Source organism: Pseudoliparis swirei, chromosome 10 (assembly GCF_029220125.1).
Source record: "Pseudoliparis swirei isolate HS2019 ecotype Mariana Trench chromosome 10, NWPU_hadal_v1, whole genome shotgun sequence".
NCBI lineage: Eukaryota > Metazoa > Chordata > Actinopteri > Perciformes > Liparidae > Pseudoliparis > Pseudoliparis swirei.
This window is the reverse complement of record NC_079397.1, coordinates 13,553,276-13,574,968: the sequence shown is the minus strand read 5'-3', so window position 1 is coordinate 13,574,968 and position 21,693 is coordinate 13,553,276. Positions and strand designations below refer to the sequence as shown.

The 21,693-nt window shown below is 44.9% G+C and overlaps 3 protein-coding genes across 7 annotated transcripts in view; 1 reads left to right on the top strand and 2 right to left on the bottom strand.

The window, feature by feature from the left end:
- The window catches only part of LOC130200445 (protein PHTF2-like), a 29,252-nt gene extending 22,876 nt beyond the window's left edge, over nucleotides 1–6,376 (bottom strand). The window contains exons 1-2 of one of the 4 annotated variants that reach the window (XM_056424744.1): nucleotides 6,106–6,376; nucleotides 2,655–2,714 (exon numbers count right to left, since the gene is read on the bottom strand). The gene's annotated coding sequence lies outside the window, so the exon portion shown is untranslated. Of the gene's footprint in view, nucleotides 1–533; nucleotides 2,564–2,654; nucleotides 2,715–6,105 lie in introns of those variants that run through there. The other 3 variants (XM_056424746.1, XM_056424747.1, XM_056424745.1) reach the window with 3 other exon arrangements.
- A 191-nt stretch (nucleotides 6,377–6,567) lies between these two features.
- LOC130200423 (transmembrane protein 60-like) lies at nucleotides 6,568–9,505 on the top strand. The gene is made up of 3 exons (XM_056424699.1): nucleotides 6,568–6,765; nucleotides 7,069–7,160; nucleotides 7,773–9,505. Exons 2-3 carry the CDS (start codon nucleotides 7,077–7,079, stop codon nucleotides 8,088–8,090), a joined length of 402 nt encoding a protein of 133 aa, XP_056280674.1. The 5' UTR covers nucleotides 6,568–6,765; nucleotides 7,069–7,076; the 3' UTR covers nucleotides 8,091–9,505.
- Nucleotides 9,506–10,151: 646 nt separating this feature from the next.
- LOC130200422 (lysine-specific demethylase RSBN1L-like) overlaps nucleotides 10,152–21,693 on the bottom strand; it is a 31,047-nt gene continuing 19,505 nt past the window's right edge. For both annotated transcript variants that reach the window (XM_056424697.1, XM_056424698.1), the window contains 5 exons: nucleotides 20,367–20,504; nucleotides 19,333–19,475; nucleotides 16,088–16,255; nucleotides 15,813–15,921; nucleotides 10,152–15,314 (listed from right to left, as the gene is read on the bottom strand). In XM_056424697.1, the coding sequence (XP_056280672.1) occupies nucleotides 13,770–15,314; nucleotides 15,813–15,921; nucleotides 16,088–16,255; nucleotides 19,333–19,475; nucleotides 20,367–20,504 (2,103 nt within the window). In that variant the 3' untranslated portion in view covers nucleotides 10,152–13,769. The remainder of the gene's footprint in view (nucleotides 15,315–15,812; nucleotides 15,922–16,087; nucleotides 16,256–19,332; nucleotides 19,476–20,366; nucleotides 20,505–21,693) is intronic.

Sequence of the window (21,693 nt, the reverse complement as noted above, 5' to 3'; positions counted from 1 at the left end):
AAAAGCTGTTCTATAAAAATGATATGTGCTTCTTTTATCTGATAAACGGCACAAATAAATATTTAATCTATGAATAAAATAAGAGAGAAGCAGCTTGAACCAGACAAGGGTGCCCAGATATTTTCAGGCGATCAACTTATCCATTAAATCGACTCATGCTTTAAGAATTAATTTGTCCGCTCGTGTAATATAAATATACTATTTTAGGGGGAAATGAAATAAAGAGGTGATTAAGTGTACAGTTAAACATTTTACTCGTATAATAAAATGTTTCGAGATCAAACCAAAATGTCAAATCCACATAGGAACTGGACTGGTGTCCAATTACTGCAGAGCAACGACTAAGAACACCTCTTTCTTTGAAGAGATGTGAGATTGCACCAGCACAAAACAACAATCCTAAGCAAAAAACAGACATTTACCCAGACAGACGAACCAAAAAAGTGCTACGCCCAGTCATTAGTGGAGCTGGAACACAAACAGACATGTTTTCTGTTGTTAACTCAGACGGCTTTAAGACTTAAAATCCTCACCGTGCAGAAGGTGGTGAGAAGAAAAGAAACCGGCAGATCCTCAAAACCCTCTCACCGTCGCTCAGTGGGATGCCGACACCAGTGAACACACAGGCAAACACACACACACACACATCACATGCTATTTCCCAATGACACATCATACACAGGATTAGCTGTGATGTGCTGGGTTGTTATTTGTGTAAAGGAAGTAAATGGTCTGCGTACTTTTCCCGGACACACTTTTTTACAAAACCACACATTCACAGAGTTCCCAAAATACACTCTGGCTTGCTGAAGAGTATTTAGGGAACAGAGGCGAGACGACAGACGCGCATACAGCTGTTTTCTCTTCAATGTCTATGAATCCTGAGAGTATATTATATATATATTGTGTAAGGAGGGTTTTGAAGCTACATTTCTGACCCCAAATCATGTCATTTAACCCTCCTGTTACCTTCACATTTACTAACATATTTTACCCTCGGGGTCAATTTGACCCCAGCAATTAAAACCTCCAGAAAATTATTAGAATTAATATTGTTTCCCAAGTTTAAGTGTGAGGTACTTTATGTTTGTTTGTTGACGACCTAAATAGCCCTTTAAATATATAAGAAAGTTGATATTTCTTATATGTTTGACACAGTGAAAAACAGCCTGGGGTCAAATTGACCCCAAAGAACATCCGACGTTAAACATTGAATGGGGTCAAATTGACCCTAAAGGTAACAGGAGGATTAAAATAATTATAATGTCCCATATCACTCGGGCCTTGCGCTCAGGTTCTTTGGTTTTTAAATAGAGCAGGGAGTCGTTGTCGAGATCAGACAGACACTGGGGACAACCTGGCGGACTCTTCTGTTCTGCATTCAGAACATGAGATAAGTCACTATTTCCAGCATTTGAATGACACACGAGCTGCCTGCCCTCCGTTTAAACTTGAGGTACTTCAAGCCAATCACTGCAGTTCATTTTCAACGCTTCGTTTCCATGTAAAGTACATCAGCGCTTTGATTGGCCAAATTAATCTCCAACGCAGCGGTGCAACGACTGAATATGTTCATTATAGAGTGATCTATCACGGCCAACGATGGTGAGCAAATGCTCACGGCGCCGTCTTCAAATGCCTTGAAGTTATTGAAATTCTAGGAAGCATTCGTTCATCGCCTCTCGAGACTCGATGTGCCCGACGCACTGTAGAAACACGACGCCGTTTCAGGCGGGGAGAAACACGCCAAGTCAGTCGGTGAAGTGTGTATGCTTCCTAAACCTTGTGATGTGGAGCCGTGTGCTCCAAGTCACCCGCCGCAGAGAAATCAAACGAGCTGGATCGACTCCAACAGGAGTCACGTTGGCGATTAAAACGCAGGGTGGCGAGAAGGTTCACGCGACGGGCTTCTTGTGCTCTCCACGTGGGAGCAGGCGAGAGCCGAACTGTGAAGACGTCTCGCCGTCGGCTGGAAGCTTCCACTCAGGTGGGCGACCCCGGAACACCGACGGAAGCCGTTTCACACAGGCAAGTGACAGAGTGGTTCTTTTTTTAAACAGAACGTAAACATCGAGGGGGTCAGCTGAGAACAGAGGAGACTGCTCTTCTACCAGTGTTGTGTTTCTCCAAGAAGTCTAATGAAAACATGAGAGGCCACGAGGAGACCTGCTCCAGGAGTCTGGCAACTCGTGACGTGTAACAAGAGCTGCTCTCTCTCTCTCTCTCTCTCTCGGGGCGATCTATATTTCATGATGGTTGCAGGTTACGTCTCCGAGTTGGGCTGAGGGCGCGCTCGCGCGTGTGTGTGTGTGTGTGTGTGTGTGTGTGCAGCATCCTAAAGGAAACGTGACGCTGCTCAATTGACTGTGGCGGGTCGAAGGTGTTCCAAGGGGATTCTGAGAGTGTTGGTGTGAAACGGAGAGGTGGGATCAGGTTTTCCATCTTGTAGGGTGGAATCACTGACAATCTCAACAAATACTACACTTGACCTATGCAGGGACCAACACACACACACACACACACACAAACTGCAGCTCTGCATACGTCACTTTAAAAAAAATCAATAATATATATGTTCTTGTTTTAACTCGCACTACACACATTTTAAAATGCAAACTAGTAAACACGGAGAACATCACAAAGACTGGACTCACCTCTTGTCAGGCCGTGTAGCCGACTGGTGTTTGGTCCTCACGGCCAAAATAGGACAGGAGCTGGAAAAAAGAGAGAAAGGGACGGTCAAGACTTTGTGGCCTGGGAAAGATCACGTTTGAGATTCAAAGCAATGACTGTGTGCATCTCAGGTTTTTTTGCACACGGATGAAAACATGTCCTCCAGTAGAGAGACGCCTCCTTCTGGCCAATAACTCAATCCTGTTTGAAAAGGGGGTTTCCAGTGTGTGTGTGTTTAAGTGGGCGTTGACTGGTGTGCACGTGATGAGGTTGCACAGTGAAGCTTCAAAATGGCATGCGTCTCTTGCTGAGCCCCCCCACCCGTCGTTCATTATTCTTTGAGAATTAATACAGGCAGCAAAGAATCCCAATAATCGACCCTTTCTACCCGTGTAGCTCGTCAGAAAAACAACCACAATCATCATCATGTCATCTTTGACGTCACCAATCATCCAGATTCCCAGGTGCTGACAGGAAGGAAACTTCTTTCTGAAAGGAAGAGGGCAAATGCTACTCGTCAAAACACGAGGCCGATGGCTCGCCATGGAGGGTTGCGTTGTTGGCTTCCCCGAATCCAACGATCCCTTCTGACGAGCTCTACAAGCCCAGAGTTTCTCCCAGTTGAATGTTGGTTGCACTGTGGAAATTAAGCGATGAAAAGTGTAAAAGTGCAGTGGAATAGTATGTCTGGCCACTTTGATAACGTGGAGCAATTTCTCCAAAGTAACCAGCTGTGCAGGACGATTGAAGCGGCGTGACAAACACGGCATCGTCAAAGAAGCGGAGGCAGAGAGAGGAAAAGAGGGACAGTGCGAGAGAGAAAGACTGGGAGAACAAATGACACACGAAGGAACACGCTGGTCAGACAATAGACTGCAGTCTGGGTTTATGAGACACACACACACACACAGCATTAACAGGGTTCTTACACATGTTGACCAATGCATTTCCAGGACTTTAAACCAAATCTCCATGACCAAACTGAAATCTCGGTATAAACATGAACAATTTAGAACATTTTGCATATTGAGAGCGTACGCCGGCTTATATTTTGAGCGTCTTTCTTTAAAAAAAACATTAATTATTTTAAACTCTGCATAAATGAACATGTGATGATAACAAAGTTCCATGACTTTTCCAAAGCTTTTACGATTTACGTTTTTTCCATGACTTTTCCAAGCCTGGAAATGACCATTTAAAAATTCCATGACTTTGCCAGGTTTTCCATGACCGTACGAACCCTGATTAAGCACTGCTGCACAGCTATGTTGACCGACAAGTGCGGGACTGTCAATCAACGTCTCAACTGCTCTCTGGTCCCATGCACAAAGTGTGTGCGTGTTCGCATCGTCCTAGAAAGCCCAGCCTGTAAAGAATCCCGCCGGATGCGACACAAAGCCGGTCTTGTCCACTTCCTATCGGCGGCAGCCGCGGCGCCTTCATCGCTCGTCTCCCGACGAGACACAAACACACCACCCGTTTGCAAACGTTGCCTTTTGCAAAGCTTCCTGCCGTTTCCCCCTTGAACTACAACAACGGAGCACTTCATTAGACACCCGACTGACAACCATCTCTGTTCACACATGTTACGAGTTTCTCTGAATTAACTCGGCACAAAGTTGCCTCAGAGGTAAAAAAGAAAGAAAGAAGAATGGATCTACAAAGCACACAGCTTGAATCTAATTTGAAGTTTGCTTCAGTGTAACAAATATTTTTTTAATAATGAGGTAGTTCTTGACATCTTATGATTGATGATAATGATGATAAATACTTTATTAATCCCCGAGGGGAAATTTGTCGTAGCAGTAGCAGCACCAATAAACTAAACACACAAGAATAAAAAGAATATAAAATATAAAAAACAGGGATGAAAGATATAGATGTATACAAAGTAAAATATAAAATAAAATATATATGTATATATACAACATATATGCATACACAATACAATACTAATGACTAAAATTAAATTAAATATAAAAATATTAAATATAGACAATGTGCAAAATGCAAAGTATGTGTATAGTGTAAATAAATGAAATGTGTGAAGTGCAGATCAACATAGTGTATATGGAGTTATTATTACAGTTATTGGACTAGGTTATTGTGCAATGCTGCCACACATGTGTGATGTGCATACCTGGCTGCCTGCAGGCGACACAAAGATATTCAGTAATTGGCCCCAAGCCAAGCACCGTCTCGTTAACAACATACGGCAGATGGCTGTCTTGGCTTGCGTTTGCTGTTTTAGAACATGATTTACCAAACAAATATAGTGCGATCAGTTCGTGTCTGCCCTTTCAACCCGTGTGAACATGTTCTGGTTTACACAAAATCTATATTTGAGGACAAAAATACAGGGTTCATGGGAAAAACATATGAAGATATAAACCTTTAAATAGGTGTTTGCCAGTCCAGGCTCTAAAGCATTTTAACATTAAGGATTTCTATTCAGAACACAGCGTGGGGAGGACGGTTCGTTTGGGGGTCAAATGATGATCGCAATGGAAGAAGTGGGCGAGTTAGTCGACACTAGAACAGACAAGCTGGCTAGATGGCAAATCTTCTTGGATAATCAAATGACAAACTTGAAGCTGAATCCTGCATCAGCTTCCCCTCGCTGCTCCTCCAGGGACATGAGATAAGTGGAGGAAACCAACACTGGGTTGAGAACACACGAAACAACCATTAGCCATCTGACATCAACCAAACCACCAACTATCCCACTCGTGTTTTTTAGTAAAATGCACGTTGCTACGTTGTTCCAGTCTCTGAACTGGATGCATTAGCTTCCAGGCATCTTCCTGCCAATGCAATGTTGTGCACAGCTTAAACATCGTGACCTCAGATGACTACAGAATTCACTGTTCCACAAAGTCGGCGAGCCAGTTGGATCCTCGTGCATCTCATCTTGTGACCCATTAACTTGGTAGATGAAAAACAGCAATCATTACACAGATGGCATTTTGGTGCGTGACAGATGGGAAAGATTGTGAAAAGATAGGGAGGTGCACCACCTCCTCTATGAATACTGAAATTGACATAATGATGCATTGCAGGCTATAGTACAACGGAGCGTTAAATTGAGGCCAACTCGTTGCACGTTTTTGGGACATTTAACGTTGGTTGTGACGGGTAACGTCACGGAGTAACCGTTACGGAGTGTTTTTCACTCCTGGAAAAGGACACGGTGCTGTGAATCCGTTTTAAAGGCAGCTAGGTTAATCGTGTAGTTAGCCTCCCTCGAGGTATTTTCAGACCCTCTTCGTGGTTTAGTTCACGCAGGGTGCCCCCCTCCTCCTCCTCCTCCTCCTCCTCACGCAAACATAAGCTAAATTAGCGTTAAGCTACCGGCGGGAACAAAGAGCCCACACAGCTGGCCTCATTACTTAAAACTCGGTCCATACACAACATGCAGCGGCTCGATCTTACCTCCTCGATAACGACGGAAGCCGAGAGTCCCCACGCAGACCTGAACGGTGCTTTAATACTGCACAGAGCTGTGCGGACGGTGGTCTGGAGGAGATGATCGACGTCTGCTCTCCGATGTTTGAAGAACTAGCTTTTCCCTTTTCAGTCGCTCACCGAGAACGCACGACTTCAAGCCGGGCACCGTAAACCACCGTGTAAACGCGCCACGCCAAGGTGTGCGAACGAAAGGAAGCGGTGTTCACACGTCGCTCTAAATGAACACACTCACCCCAAAAAAAGCGAACACATATCACATTGTAAATTCGCAGTTGTATGGAGCGTCATGGTAAATGGCACATACACACCAACACCGTGAGAGGTTAGACAGACCGTTACCCACCTCTAGTGGACGTTAAACCGCACGACAGTTCTGCGCATTCACAAAAACATTACGGTAAAACACAATCATTGGATGGGCGTTAAACACACGTGACTTCACACGAAACCAGGACCAATGGGCTTCCAGGATGAGTGGCCACAGATAACGGACCCCAACACACACAAATTAACCGTTTTCTGTTACTAATCATGCGAATCATCCCGGACCGCTGAGTTTTGATGCAACATTACTTCGCACAGGGAGGCAGAAGATGCCGGACACCGACCTAGAAACACGCTGAAGTAAGTCAGACGGTGTCTTACATAAAGCACCAGCTGGTTAGCTGCGTGCTATTGAGCTGCACGAGCTAGCTGCTATTATAACATGAGCTAACCATCGGGGATTGAAAGTAATTGATTATTATTGATATTGCATTGATTATTTGTGTTTGTGTCACGTTGTTGGTAGTGTTTAACGATACCACGTTTCAAGCAGGGACGTGGCTCTTGTCTTGCTAGAAGACTCCACAGATCAAACCTGTCATCATTAAGGATGAGTGTCTCATTGTTCCTGCTCCATTGTTTCCTCCTCTGATGTGTCTCCAGTCTGGGAGATGTCTCTGGCTCAGAGGGTTTTGTTGACCTGGGTCTTCACCCTGGTCTTCCTCATCATGCTAGTACTGAAACTGGATGGGAAGGTAAAGGTTTTCCTCTCTTATTGTCACAGCAAGCTCTTGGAAATCTCTTTGTTCACCCTATAGTTCATAGTAGTTTTACTCAATCACGTTTTCCAAATTGTCCATTTTCCTTAAATCCTTGGTGTGTTTACTCTCTGTATTTTATTTGTGTGTGTGATTGGTCCTATTTCTCTCCCAGAGTAAATATCTTTTAACACGAGTGATAAATGGGACCATCTACGCCAATACAAATGCTAAACTAGAACGGGCACTCGGTAGAGCACATACCTTCGCATATCACAAGATTGGGCATTGAATTATGAACATTTTGGCATTAGTTGCATGCCAATTGGATAAAAATGGACCGCGCTATGGTAAAAATAATATTTTGACCTTTTCACGACCTTGACCTTGACCTTTGACTCGATCTATCCCAAAATCTAATCAAATGGTCCCCGGATAATAACCAATCATCCCACCAAATTTCATGCGATTTGGTTTCATACTTTTTGAGTTATGCGAGGAACACGCATACAAATAAATAAATAAATACACGGCGATCAAAACATAACCTTCTGCATTTTCAATGCACAACCTCTTGATTGTGTCTTCTTCTCCCGCTCCTCCCTCCAGGTGCAGTGGAACTGGTTCCTCATCTTCCTCCCGGTGTGGGTATTTGACGGCATCCTCATCCTCATGCTTGCCATCAAGATGGCGGGCCGCTGCAAGCCCGGGTACGACCCGCGCAACGGCTCCCCGGACCTGCGTCTGCGCGCCTGGTACCTGACGGCCATGCTGCTCAAGCTGGGCTTCTGCCTGACGCTGTGCGCCAAGCTGGAGAAGCTGGCGGACGTGAAGCTGACGTTTGTGTGCATCCCACTGTGGACCATGTTACTGGGGGCACTGGTGGAGCTGGGGATGAATATCTTTCCTGAAAGGAGAGACGCCTAAGAAGGAGGAACTGTTCCGCCCGATTATGTTTTCAGAAAAGACATTCGTATTCATCTAAAGAATAAGAGACTTTCTGTAAAAGTACAAATCATAGTGTGTTCAGACCTCGGTGGAGTTAATGTCCGTCCATTCATGTTTAAAATAGCTTTAAAAAATTGTATTATTCTCTTTATAAAGAAAAACAAATGCCAAAAGGGGATCAACTGTACATGTATAAGACTACTGTGAATCCTACACTGGAAGAAACGATAAGATCCTCTAATGTTTGCTTTTGAAGATGTTTGGTATTGTTTTCTTGTGCTTATTTTCACTGTATATAAGCTCTTGTAAAGAACACGAGTCAAATGATTATTCCTGTTTATTTAAGTTGCTGTCTCTTGGTACCAAATCATGGAGTGGACGTTTCTGCCACGTGCTTCAGATATTGTGTAATTTTATTTAGACGCGTACTTCGTTTCATTCCTGAACTGCGAAAATCAGTCGGCCGAGTATTATCACACAGGTTCTAAATTAACTTGAGATGTTAATTTGAAGAAATTGTTCACGATATATAAAAAGCATCTTGGAACAACTTGTCTTTTTCCACAGGCGGCTGCCCTCCCTGCTCCGTACAAGGTCTCTTTTGTACATCATGTGCTCCATAAAAATAACTACGCTGTTATGACTGTCGGTACAAGGTTCACGGTCGGGAGGAAAAGTATGTGACACGTCCCACGATGAAGACCACGTCCCCGCTGGGTATTGAGCTCCATTATTACCTTCGCATTGGAAATGCGGAAGGTTATGTTTTGATAGCCGTGTATTTATTTATTTGTATGCGTGTTCCTCGCATAACAAAAAAGGTTTTAAACCGAATCGCATGAAATTTGGTGGGATGGTTGGTTATTGTCCGGGGACCATTTGATTAGATTTTGGGATCGATCAGGTCAAAGGTCAAGGAAAGGTCAAAATCTTCTTGAATCGCATGGAATTTGGTGGGATTATTGGTTATTATCTGGGAACCATTTGATTAGATTTTGGGATTGATCGGGTCAAAGGTCATGGTCAAGGAAAGGTCAAAATCTTCTTTTTACCATAGCGAGGACAATTTCTATCCAATTGGCATGCAACTAATGCCAAAATGTTCATAATTCAATGCCCAATCTTGTGATATGCGAAGGTATGCGCTCTACCGAGTGCCTGTTCTAGTTAGGCTTTAAAATGCTTCCGAATACTTTTATTAGCAGTTTTTTAGGTTCTTCTACTTTTCTTTCATGGTATGTAAAACATTTTTGTGCCATTCAATTGTTTCTAAGTATTTAAAATACATTATTTGCGCTATTTTGCACCGTGTTGAAAAAGGAATGTGATTTGAGGTCAAGTGCTTGCTAATGAATGCACGTCTCGTAAGAAATAAATGGATCGTGTACATTGAACTGTGGCTATTTGTCTCAAACAGTCACACAAATACACATTTGAGTATTTCCAACTGCAGAGCCAACCGCAGTGTTTGCGCATCTGGTCTGCCCTTCTAGGGACCGCCGCTCCTCCGTCACACAGGCGGAGCACACTGAAGAATGTTCTGTTCACGCTTAGTCTTTAAATATCCACGTGTTTTCATGACCTGACAGACTTTTCGTCTTGTTATTTTACCTGTATGCGTAACCCCGGCCCTCCCAACAGCGTCAGCAGGAAGAAGCCCTGTGGCGTAACGTCGTGCGTTTAATGAGATTAACTTCAGCCTACTGCACTCGTCCCACACAGTCGAGTGCTGTGTGCAGTAGTGAAGGCAACTCTGCTTTTGATACATCAAGTATCAGGTCATATGTTCCAGTAATTTGTTCAGAGTACAACATGATTTCATCACTCCACATGTAACTCAAGAAGATGAACACACCCAGGGTGGTGTGCACATCCACACCTCTTTATCTCTCCTCTGCAGCACTGACCCCAGTACGTATTATAAATGAGAATGTGTGTGTGAGAAAAACCTTACACATTTTGACCAATGGATTTCCATGACTTTTCCAGGTCTTTTCCATGACTTTAAACCAAATTTCCATGACCAAACTGAAACCTCGGTGTATACATGATTTTTTTTTTTTTAAATGTAGTATTCAAACAAGGAGAATTACAAAGCATACAATATACCTTAACCCTCCTGTTACCTTCACATTTACTAACATATTTTACCCTCGGGGTCAATTTGACCCCAGCAATTAAAACCTCCAGAAAATTATTAGAATTAATATTGTTTCCCAAGTTTAAGTGTGAGGTACTTTATGTTTGTTTGTTGACTACCTAAATAGCCCTTTAAATATATAAAAAAGTTGATATTTCTTATATGTTTGACAGTCAAAAACAGCTTGGGGTCAAATTGACCCCAAAGAACACCGACGTTAAACATTGAATGGGGTCAAATTGACCCTAAAGGTAACAGGAGGGTTAAATGAAATAAGTGACAATAGTTTGATTAAAAGAATAAACATTTTTATACATGTTTATTCTTAGAAACACTTATATATAAATGTTTATTCTTTTAATCAAACTATTATCCTTATGTGCAAAACTCTGTTTGGACTTGGCGTATGCCGGCTTATTTTTTGAGCGTCTTCCTTTCAAAAACATATGAATTATTTTAAACTCGACGTAAATGAACATGTGATTATAATAAATTTCCATGACTTTTCCAAACCTTTTGTGATTTAAGTTTTTTCCATGACTTTTCCAGGCCTGGAAATTACCATTCCATGACTTTTCCATGACCGTACGACCCCTGTAAATCGGTATTTCATGAAAACAACCTGTCAAAATGTTGAATTTCACAGAAAACCATGACATCACAAAGGCTTCGGCATTAGGAGAGGCTCGAGGCTTTTGGGAACGTTTACGTCTGCTTAAATGTCTTTGGAGGAGTCCATTCACACCGAATAAGGAACCAGGCGCTTGAAAAACCCGACGGCTTGCATACAAATCAGGGGCCCGCTTGTAAAGATATTGCTCCTTAGCGCCACTAGTGGATAAACACTCGACCAAGTATCTTTACACATCAGACATCCCGTTTCCCACGTTCCTAAAAGCATCTTTTTCCACCACATCAAGTCAAACAACATGTTCCATACATTGAACCTTTTATTAGCTAGGCTCATATTTAAAGTAGAAACCACACCACAAGTTATTTTCCTCTTTACAAAATGTCTTATGTACACTCCAGTGCTGACAGTTAAAAACTACAGAAATAAAAAAGAAAATCTTGAGATATATAAACTCTGTTAAAACACCGGTCCGTGAAAACTTGTTTTCAACCATCACTTTGTCACATTTGTACAAAAAAATATCGACGTTCCGGTCGTGTTTTTTTCTTCTTCTTCTTTGTGTAACATCTGTAACCCAAAAGCATAAAAAGAGCTGCAGAGCGCCTTTCAACAGGCATCAAGTGCTGAATATCACTTCGCTCTCCTCAAAGCCACAAGGTGAAGAGTTCTGTCTCGGAGATGAAGCGGAGAGTCAAACGGACTAATGGAGCTGAAGTTTTAGGTTCCATTTTCCAAGATTCTCCATGCTGGCGGTGAAACTAACCATCACAAGCACAACCCTGCTCTTACGGTCTCAGCGTGACGCCTCCCGACTCACACCGCAGACATTTGGAGAGTTTTCAATTGCGCCAGAGACCAATTTCAGGCTTTGCTCTCATTTTCCAGAGGAAAAAGTCACATTTGGGACTCTTAAAACTCCCATTAAAAGGACAGAACTCCTTCTCTACGCGGCTCTGGACCATTCAGTAGTTCAGTTAAGGACAGGCACTGGGGAAATGTCGTGGGCTACATGAGCAAGAGGGCTCCGATGTTGATCGTAAAATCAAGACTAAATAAAAAAAAAAGGTTTTCAACGTCAAAGTGAGACAGATTCGATTCTAAAATCAGACATTTACCACGAAACGTATTCATAGCGGTCGCTGAAACAGAATTACAATAATTTATTGTACTTTTTTAAAAACACAAGGTCACTCCAGTCCCTGGCTGGACTTCCGTTAAATAGATAAATAATGCTTTGGGAAGGAATTCTCGACATGTATTCCTTTTGCGTCTCGGAGCATTTGTCCAATAAGGAATAAAAGCAGTTGTATCTCCGAGGTCTGATGCCCGAATGAATGACATAATAGACGCGGAAGAACCGGAAATGAGTGTCTTCAATGACATCAACTGTATTTAAACACACGTCCATGTTGACCAGTGCTGTAATGAGTTACATTTGGGATATTGCTCCGCTCATCGGTTACCCAGAAGTTAACTCATGGAAAGCTCCGAGTGTAGCAGCATAGGTGCTGATATGATGTTACGGATGTAATACGCAAATTGAACAGTAACCTTAAAAAAGGTAACTAAGATTCAGGATTGTTTTTGGAGACAAATATAGTCGACAATGTGTCCCTGAAGGCGTCCTCTCCTGAGACTCTGAGGGCCGGTCTGTTTGCCGATTGCTCCTCGACAGAAAGTGTTTCCATTATGAGGAGAAGCTGGTCCCAGGGCTCTTACACATGTTGACCGATGGATTTCCAGGACTTTAAACCAAATTTCCATGACCAAACTGAAATCTCGGTATAAACATGAACAATTTAGAACATGTTGCGGATTGAGAGCGTACGCCGGCTAATATTTTGAGCGTCTTTCTTTAAAAAACATATTAATTATTTCAAACTCGGCGAAAATGATGTGATTATAACAAATTTCCATGACTTTTCCAAAACTTTTATGATTTAAGTTTTTTTCCTTGACTTTTCCAGGCCTGGAAATGACCATTTTAAAATTCCGTGACTTTTCCAGGTTTTCCATGACCGTACGAACCCTGTGTCTGCCACCGGTGTTCAGGTCTACGCGGACAAAACAATCGCTATACTTTGAAGGAGTGTTTATGTTTTTTAGGAGCATTTCTAGAAATGTGCTTATTTGATTTTTCCCACAAAGTTCAATTGAAACGACTTGTCGATATGAAACTCCCGCCTGCTGGCTCCAGCTTTAAATAAACCAAACAAGCATGAGAGTGGAACGATAACACACTGGGACTGATTAGAAAAGAGAGGAAATGATCCAATAGGACACGAGTGGCTTTTTATCTATCTTTTTGAAATTAATTCTAAATACTGATATGGAGAAATGCTTTTGCATTCATATTTCAGCAGATTATTGCAGAGCAATATTGCTCAAAATACTATATCAGGGGAACATACTGCCACATAGTGTGTTGTTGTCAGTTGTATCAATATCATAGAGGAAATGTAGAAATATTACATTATTTCAATAGTGTGCTGTACACACTCGAAAAAAACTAGAAAAAAAGCCACGGAAATGGAAGCATTAGCTGCAGGTTTCACAAAAAGGACGTTGTCTGACCGTTTCCATATAAATTTCTGACACAATAAATACCTTTTTCCGTCCTACTTCTGATAACTCGCTTCGGAAATCAGAACCGGACCGCAGTTCTCAATGTTTCTGACCCCCAAAGCATTCAGTACAATACAAATCAGTCCAGTCAAGAGGTCGCGGGCGAATAAAGTCAGACTCTCCTTCATAACCTACGACACCGCGTTCATACCGACGCGCGTCGTCTTCCTCGATATTTTCTCTTTACAACGCGACCGAAATCAAACCGTCTACATCTACGGTCATTTGAAAAACAGCATCATTATGTACAAAAAACCCTCTATGAAATCAGATTCTGCTCCTCTGAGGGCTGAGGGGGGAGAGGAGGCGGAAGAGGGGGAGGTGGCGAGGAGGGAGGAGGAGGAGGAGGAGGCGGCGGCGGGTAAGGGAAAGACTGAGGCTGGTACTGCGGTTGCGGCGGGTACGGGCCGGCGGGCTGCGAGAGGTAAGACTGAGGGGGGAGGAAGTGATGAGGAGACAAGTGGGGATGCCGAGGGGGGAAGAAGGTGTTGCCGGCGTGCGGGGCGAACTGGTGGCGTTGGGAGAAGTGGGGAGGGAGCGGGTTTGGTGGAAGCGGGGGAGGCTGGTAGTACGCCGGAGGCGGCGCGGCGACGCTCGGTCGGTGCGGCCGACGCAGGTGGAGCCGGTTCACGTGAAGCGGCGGCGCCGTCTGACCGCGATACGAGGAGAAGGAGGCGGGCAGCATGTGAGGAGGCGGGAGGTGACGGGGCGCGTACTGCTGCATGTACGCGTCGCGCGGCGGACGCCTCTGAGGATCGTCGCCGCCGCGACTCCATCGCTCCGGGAGAGTTTGCGTCCACGAGTCGGGCGCCGTCCGCGCGGCCGCGGCGGGCGACCCGCGCGACGCCCAGACGTCCGACCGCGTCCGCTCGTCCGGGGCGAAGCGGAGCGCGTCGTCGGGGCGGTCGGACGGAAAAGAGGAACGCTGCCAAGAGGCCAGAGGAGGGAGGGGAGAGAAACGAGAGTCCGCCGCCGGCCGGGCGCCAGTCGGGAAAGACGGAGCGGAGGTGGAGATGAAGGAAGGTGGAGAATAGGCGGAGGACGGACGGGGAGCGGCGGAAGAAGAGGAAGACTTGGAGACGGGCGATTTAGGAGCCGACGGGAAGGACTTGGCGCTGGGAGACGTCACCCTGCCGTCCAGACGGCGGTGATGGTGATGAAGGTGATGAAGGTGCTTTGATGACGACGCCGCTTTGGGTTTCGTGTTCTGATGAGGAGGATGGGCGGCAGGAGCGAGAGATGAAGACGACTTGTTCTTGCAGAGAGGAGGCGCTGGAAGTGGCGCCTTCGCCTTTGCGGGAGGCGAATCCTTCCATTTGTGTTTCCCTCCTCCTTCGACGCTCTCCTCCTCCGCCTCTTCGTCTCCAGCGCCGCTCGGCGGAGGCGAGCCGGGTGGACGGCGATCCCGCTCCTCCTTTTTGAAAGCCGGTAATGTCCGGTGTTCTGCCTCCTCCTTTATCCTCTCCTTCACGGCTTTCTCACTCTTCTTTTTTCTCCTCTCCGCCTCTTTTTCCTCCACCGTTTTCCTCTCCTTCTCTTTCAGCTCAACCTTCTGCTCCTGCTTCTGCTCCTGCTCCTCCTCCTCCTCCTCCTCCTCCTGCTCCTCTTCTTGCTCCTCTCCACCGAGGTATTGTCTTAAGCGGACGTGCCACGCCAGGCTGCAGACAGACGACACCGTCTTGAACTGGTGGACCACGTTGCGAGGGATGAAGTAGACGTCGTTGTGGCACAGGCGGATGCGAGCGTAGTGGATTCCCTCGCGACGCATCTGGTTCAGTTTGGCATCGTCGACCCACTGCACACACTGTAAAGAGAGAGAGGGGGGGGGGGGGTTAGATGGAAGTAATGGAGACATGCACTCCAAAATGAAGACTCCATATTTTTATTTTTAGCATGTATTTTAAATATAATTCGAAGAAGAATATAAGATATTTCTCCTTATTTGTATTATTCTGCAGAGCCTCTCTTTAGTACAGTAAATATATAACTTGTTTGCAAGATAAAGAGTTAAAAAAATATATATATATAATCATCCTGAATGCTTATGAATCCAATTAAACTTTCTGCACTCCAAAGTTCTCTAATTTACTGCAGTTCAACTTTGCTCCACCAGGTGGCAGCATCCACCGAGCAATGTGCCTCTACACTTTACTCAGCATGACGCAGAAAGTGTTACATGAAGGCAACACTTAGGAACAACCGATTGATTTGGGCATAATAAAGACTTTACTGGGGGGAATTCACTGTATCAGCAGCGCAGTAACGTGACGACTTGACAACCGCATGCGTGTCGTGTAACAACCTGAGACAGCGGAGGTTCGTAGAGGTCCAACTGCAGCCTCTGAACCACGTGAGGGAAATCACCGGCATGGAAACACACCACGTCTTTGGTTACACGAGGAGCCGCCGCACTGAAGAAAAGGAGGAGGGGGAGGGGGGGGGGGAGTATGAAGGATTACATCTATCTCTGAGAGGAAGCTGTATAAATACTAGAGTGTGTTGCTTCAAATCAAACAGCCGTCACAACCGGGACCCAACGGCGTGATCCTGTGCCGCTCCGCCGCCGCCGCCGCCTACCTTTCACCCCGCACGGCCTTCAGCACCCCCACCGCTGCCGTGGTCTGGCGTTCAAAGCCCTGACCGATGTGATCTGCGTGGGCCCGAGTGCGGTCCTCAAACAGCATCTCTCTGGGCTCGCTGGCCCTGGGCAGCGACTGCAGCAGGTTCTTCACCTCGTTGGTGGAGCTACGACAGACAAACACACTCCAAAGTGAAAAGAAGAAAAGCACAAGAGCATCCACGCTGTCGAAATCAAAAGTGAGACATGCCGAAAGGTGAGATGAAAGCTTTGTATATTTCTGTTTCCTGTCCAATTAATTTACATTTTCGTCGATGAACTAATCAATTAAGTGTTACTAAATTACAGCAACTCATATTGGGCACTTCACAGAAAACCAGGGCTAAAACTATGCGTTAAAAATTTGATAATTAATAATCACATCAGCATTTTTGATAAATTTAAAGTATAATATTAAACCCAAGTCCCATTTGATGGTTCTTAAATGTCAGAATTGCCTGAGGATAACAGGTATTTTTCTTTACTAATTTCTATGAGCAAAAAAAAATCAATAAATAATGCAGGTAATACATTTTGATGTCAAGGGTGGAAACACACATTTTAAAACATCCTTCTGGTTATACAACCAATGTGAATGTCCTCACTAGATGTTTCACAGAGACCTTTCTGTAGAAATCTATTTAAATTCTTCAAAACACTAAAAATGGAAATCAGTGACACCCTCTGCATGCTTTGTGTCCAAAAAATAAGTGACATCCTCAAAAGACACACCGAGAAGCTGAGAGTAGAAGCACTAAAAAAAAAAAAAGTCCCGTGTTGCCAAACAATAGGAGCACTGCAGTCAACTCACTCCTGGATCAGTGACTCACACTGCATATTCAAACAAGAGTGTAACACACACACACACACACACACAGTCTGTGAGAGATTCCTTCGAGAGTGCACAGATGGAGCGAGGTTACTCGTGTCGAACTCTTACATGTGAATTCATTCAGAGATGAGAGCAGAGAGTTGGTGGAAGGAAGGAGGAGAGGAAAGTAGCACACACACTGCAGGCTGACAGTAATTAATGTAAAACCAGGAGAGCTGGGAAGTGAAACACTGAAAATGAGAGACAGTAAAAGGGAGGGAGTGCTGAACGTGCACATCTCGAGCGATATTTTAAGTCCACCATCTCCCGTCTCTTTATACGAGGTCTTGTTGTTCTGGCACAATGTGTGTCAGTGTTGCAAGCGGGCAATCTGTCTCTGCACCAAGTCGAGAGGTGGCCGCGCATTTATGGGCAAATGTGCGGGAGGAGAAAGGATGATGACAGGTAAAAGAAAGGGGGAGAGGAGGGTGAGGCAGTGAACAAAAGGAGTGTAACGAGGAAGGAGAACAAACACTGTTACATTCCATATTAAAGCCGCAGCACACGTTCCTGGAGAGGTTGTCATGTTGCACACTGAGCCGCTGCACATGTGACATCGCACTGGAAAGGTCGCCCGCCGGATTACGATCGGCTTCCAAACTGGTTTTACGATTTTTGTACGTTTACGTCTTGAAACAGGCTGCCAATGAAATACACACAGCATACACTGCAATACGGCTGTTAGTCCTTTAACCCTCCTGTTACCTTTAGGGTCAATTTGACCCCATTCAATGTTTAATGTCGGTGTTCTTTGGGGTCAATTTGACCCCAGGCTGTTTTTCACTGTGTCAAACATATAAGAAATATCAACTTTTTTATATATTTAAAGGGCTATTTAGGTAGTCAACAAACAAACATAAAGTACCTCACACTTAAACTTGGGAAACAATATTAATTCTAATAATTTTCTGGAGGTTTTAATTGCTGGGGTCAAATTGACCCCGAGGGTAAAAGATGTTCGTAAATGTGAAGGTAACAGGAGGGTTAAACATTGAATGGGGTCAAATTGACCCCGAGGGTAAAATATGTTAGTAAATGTGAAGGTAACAGGAGGGTTAAGTCACAGTTGAATTATTAAGCTTACTCAAATTAAACGGCGACTAAAAACGGCAATGACTCATTTCAGTTGTGGCAACTTGAAGCTGATGCCCGGCTGTCAGCTCTCAACGGAGAAGCTGCCGTTTGGAGTTTCTTCTTTGAAAACGACTCAAGTTATTAATTAATTATCAAAACAGCGGCCGATAAATTATCTACTGCTCAACCAATCGGTGAATAGACTAATCTATGCGTCGGTCGGGCCTCTGTCCCGTTTGCCGAGGTCGCTGCTGTTGCTCTGCAATTATTGTAAATCTCTGGAAGCACAGCACTCCTTCACAGCGAGCTGAACGACTGGTTTATTTCCTCCGTCTGACCCCCGTAATCATGTCGAATTCTCAGACCGAGAGTCTCAGTGCCGTAAGAATCTCTCTCTCTCTCTGCCCAGTGTTTCTGACAGCACACACGTCACACACTGTGCACCAACCGATGCATTACGTGTGAATACAACATGTATTTATTTATAGGCTGGATTCAGGTGTTGAATACTGATACAATGACTATACTACACTTTGTCAAAACAATAGTCCAAAGATATTCAGTTAATTATATAAACCAGAGGACAGAACCATTGAATGGTTGGCAGGCAAATCGATCGTAATATTTGGGTATTTTCACGAGAATACCAATAAACCGAGACAAGAAAGAAAGAACTGCTGCATGGGGGGAGTGTGTGTGTGTGTGTGTGTGTGTGTGTGTGTGTGTGTGTGTGTGTGTGTGTGTGTGTGTGTCGTCCGGTGCTTGGCTGGCCGCCGCGTGAAGTAGCGTCGGATGTTGACTAGACTAACACAACGATGATGTCATGCAAGTCGCGAGCCAAATACCCCTCACACACACACACACACAAACAAACACACACTCTCTGTAAAGGCCTCGCTCACAGAACTCCCGTGTTCGTGTGCGTGTGCGACGGAGCTAACGTGAGAGCAACACCGACACAAACAGAGAGTGTGTAATCGTCTCATCCAGCGCTGCTTGGCTACAACCGACAGCTGCTTCAAATGTGCAAGTGTGCTTTATGTTTTTTTCTTCTTTTTAATAATCAGTCCTTGTGCGGCGAGTCGAGGCAACGCGGTACACATGAAACACCGGGGACATGCAGCCAGCACAAACACGCAGGGACCGAAATCCCTGCTAATTCCGTCCCGTTGCAGAGCTTAAGGAGGATGACAAATATTGGCCGACTTCCCGAGTGTGTGTTTGTTTTTGGGGCTGTTCAGTAAACGTCAGTGTACTCACCGTCTTCTTTTAAAGGGGGACTTTGGTATATCAGCGACCGGTATCATCTGTTCTCCTGGTCTGACCCACATTATAGGACCGTCGTCACTCTCCGTGGGATCCATCTCCCTCAGACTGGAGAACGTTCCCCACGGAAGAGTTCGCTGCAGCCAGACAGGAGAGAGAGAGAGAGAGAGATATGAGGGGAAAGAAATAAATCGGAGCTGTAAGTACATCAGTCACTTTTACGCTGAACCAAATCAAGTATTCCGTTTATTCCAGAGCCCCCGAAAAAGAAATCTCATGTGCAGAAATTGCACCCTCTGGCAAAACTTGTCACTGGCACCAGGGACGCTTCAGAGGGCGCCGGTCAGAGCCAAAGCCCTCGACGGATAGAAAGTGCCAGAGGATGCGAGTCTTTTGATATTCAGCGTACGACGCCACTCCTCCACGCAGGAGATTTGAAGTGTCAACACAGAACGGCAAACAGAAGAAAGGCTCGTCACTCCTGTACTTGAGGGGCATCAGACAACACAGTATTTTGGGGGGTCTCTGTTCCTGCACACACACATTTGACAAAGGAGCCAACTTCATGAACTGAAAGCCGCATCAGTTCACCGACACCTGACGTCCGTTGCCAGCCACCACTTAGGATATTGGGTGCGTTGTTGACGTTGGTGTCGAGCAGTTGTTCTCCATCCGTTTCTGTTTCCATGCACCGTTCTGTTGCTAAGTAGAACTAGAATGGGCACTCGGTAGAGCGCATACCTTCGCATATCACAAAATTGGGCATTGAATGATGAACATTTTGGCATTAGTTGCATGCCAATTGGATAAAAATTGACCGTGCTATGGTAAAAAAGAAGATTTTGACCTTTCCATGACCTTGACCTTTGACCCGATTGATCCCAAAATCTAATCAAATGGTCCCCGGATAATAACCAATTATCCCACCAAATTTCATGCGATTCGGTTTAAAACTTTTTTTGTTATGCGAGGAACACGCATACAAATAAATAAATAAATACACTGCTTTCCATCCTGGCGTGACTCACCTTCAGGAAGGGCGACTCCTCCAGCATGCCGAGGAATTCTGGGAAATAATCCCCCACCTCCTCGTCCACGGCTCCCACCAGGCTGATCTGTCTCATCGCCCCGGCTCTGTACGTCCCGTTACTGTACGTCTTCTTCACCTGCGGCGACCACGGGAGAAACACAGCGTGAGGCGATGATGTTGTGATGTCACTTTCACACCGCGGCGGGAAGAGGAGATTGGTTGCGCAGTTCTTAACAATACAATTGAAGAGAGGTGAATCGGGGGATGTTCCATCGTTTCTAGTCTTGACCTGAGAAATGAACCTCATCCGTCAATGAAGTGTCATCGAGCCTCGCGGCCCTCGTCGTGAGAGGGGGAGCACGTCTGGTTTCATCGCCCTCCTGTGCTCCCCGATTGCTCTCAGACTTCCTGAATGGAATCAAATCTGTTCACAACCTTTTCTGGCTTTGGACCGAAAATGTCTGCTTGCGACCCCTCTTCACAGGCTGCATTTGTTAACTGGAAATGTGACGATTATTTACCCCTCATTTTATTTGAATCATTCCTAATAATGGAAATATGTGTTTTTCTTTATCATCTAGCAACCCCTCAGCAACAATTCTTGAGAGGCTCGATACTCCACAGTTCTACATGGCCATGTATGAGCTATATTACATCCAATGGGAGGATATTTTCATCGAATAGCGAAGGTGGATTTGTTTGCATCTACATTATAGTATTAATGAGCAATATCAAGAGACCAACAGGTAACAGTGTGAAGTATAAACGCTCACACAATTCAAATGCATTTCGTATTGTTTGACTGCAATAAAATCCAGGGGAATAAAAAAAGACAAACAGACACTGTTAATCACTACTGAGTGTCAAAACAGAAATTGTGTGTGTGTGTGGTTTCACTTGATGTTACTGCTCCACTGGCATAGCTCAGACTGTTTGCTGCTCTTCCCTTGGCTGACAGAGAATCGTGTGGGTGGGTGTCTCCCATACCTATGGCCCTCAACAGTGTCTTTGTTTGCTTATTTGTGTGTGTGTGTGTGTGTGTGTGTGTTGGCCAGATCCTTGGCTGCACGCCTCTAGTGAGTCACCACTTGACAACAAGGCAGAGAAAAAGAGAGAGGGTAAGAGAGACAGACCAGAGTGAGGAGAGTGTGAGGATACACTGGAGAGAAGGAAAGAGGGACAGAAGGAGAAAGAAAGAGGGAGAGAACATTTAGAAAGTCAAGCGGTCAAGGAGACAGAAAGCGAGAAACCTCGTAGAGGAGGCTGGAGATAACTCAAAGGGGAGCAACGGGGGAAGAGGGTAAGCAGGTGAAAATGCCGATAAC

What these genes read in the sequence shown, in the direction of transcription:
- LOC130200423 (XM_056424699.1), top strand. Translation starts at nt 7,077, where the DNA reads ATGTCTCTGGCTCAGAGGGTTTTGTTGACCTGGGTCTTCACCCTGGTC. An exon ending in TACTGAAACTGGATGGGAAG is followed by an intron (nt 7,161 to 7,772) that starts GTAAAGGTTTTC and finishes TCCTCCCTCCAG; the next exon opens with GTGCAGTGGAACTGGTTCCT.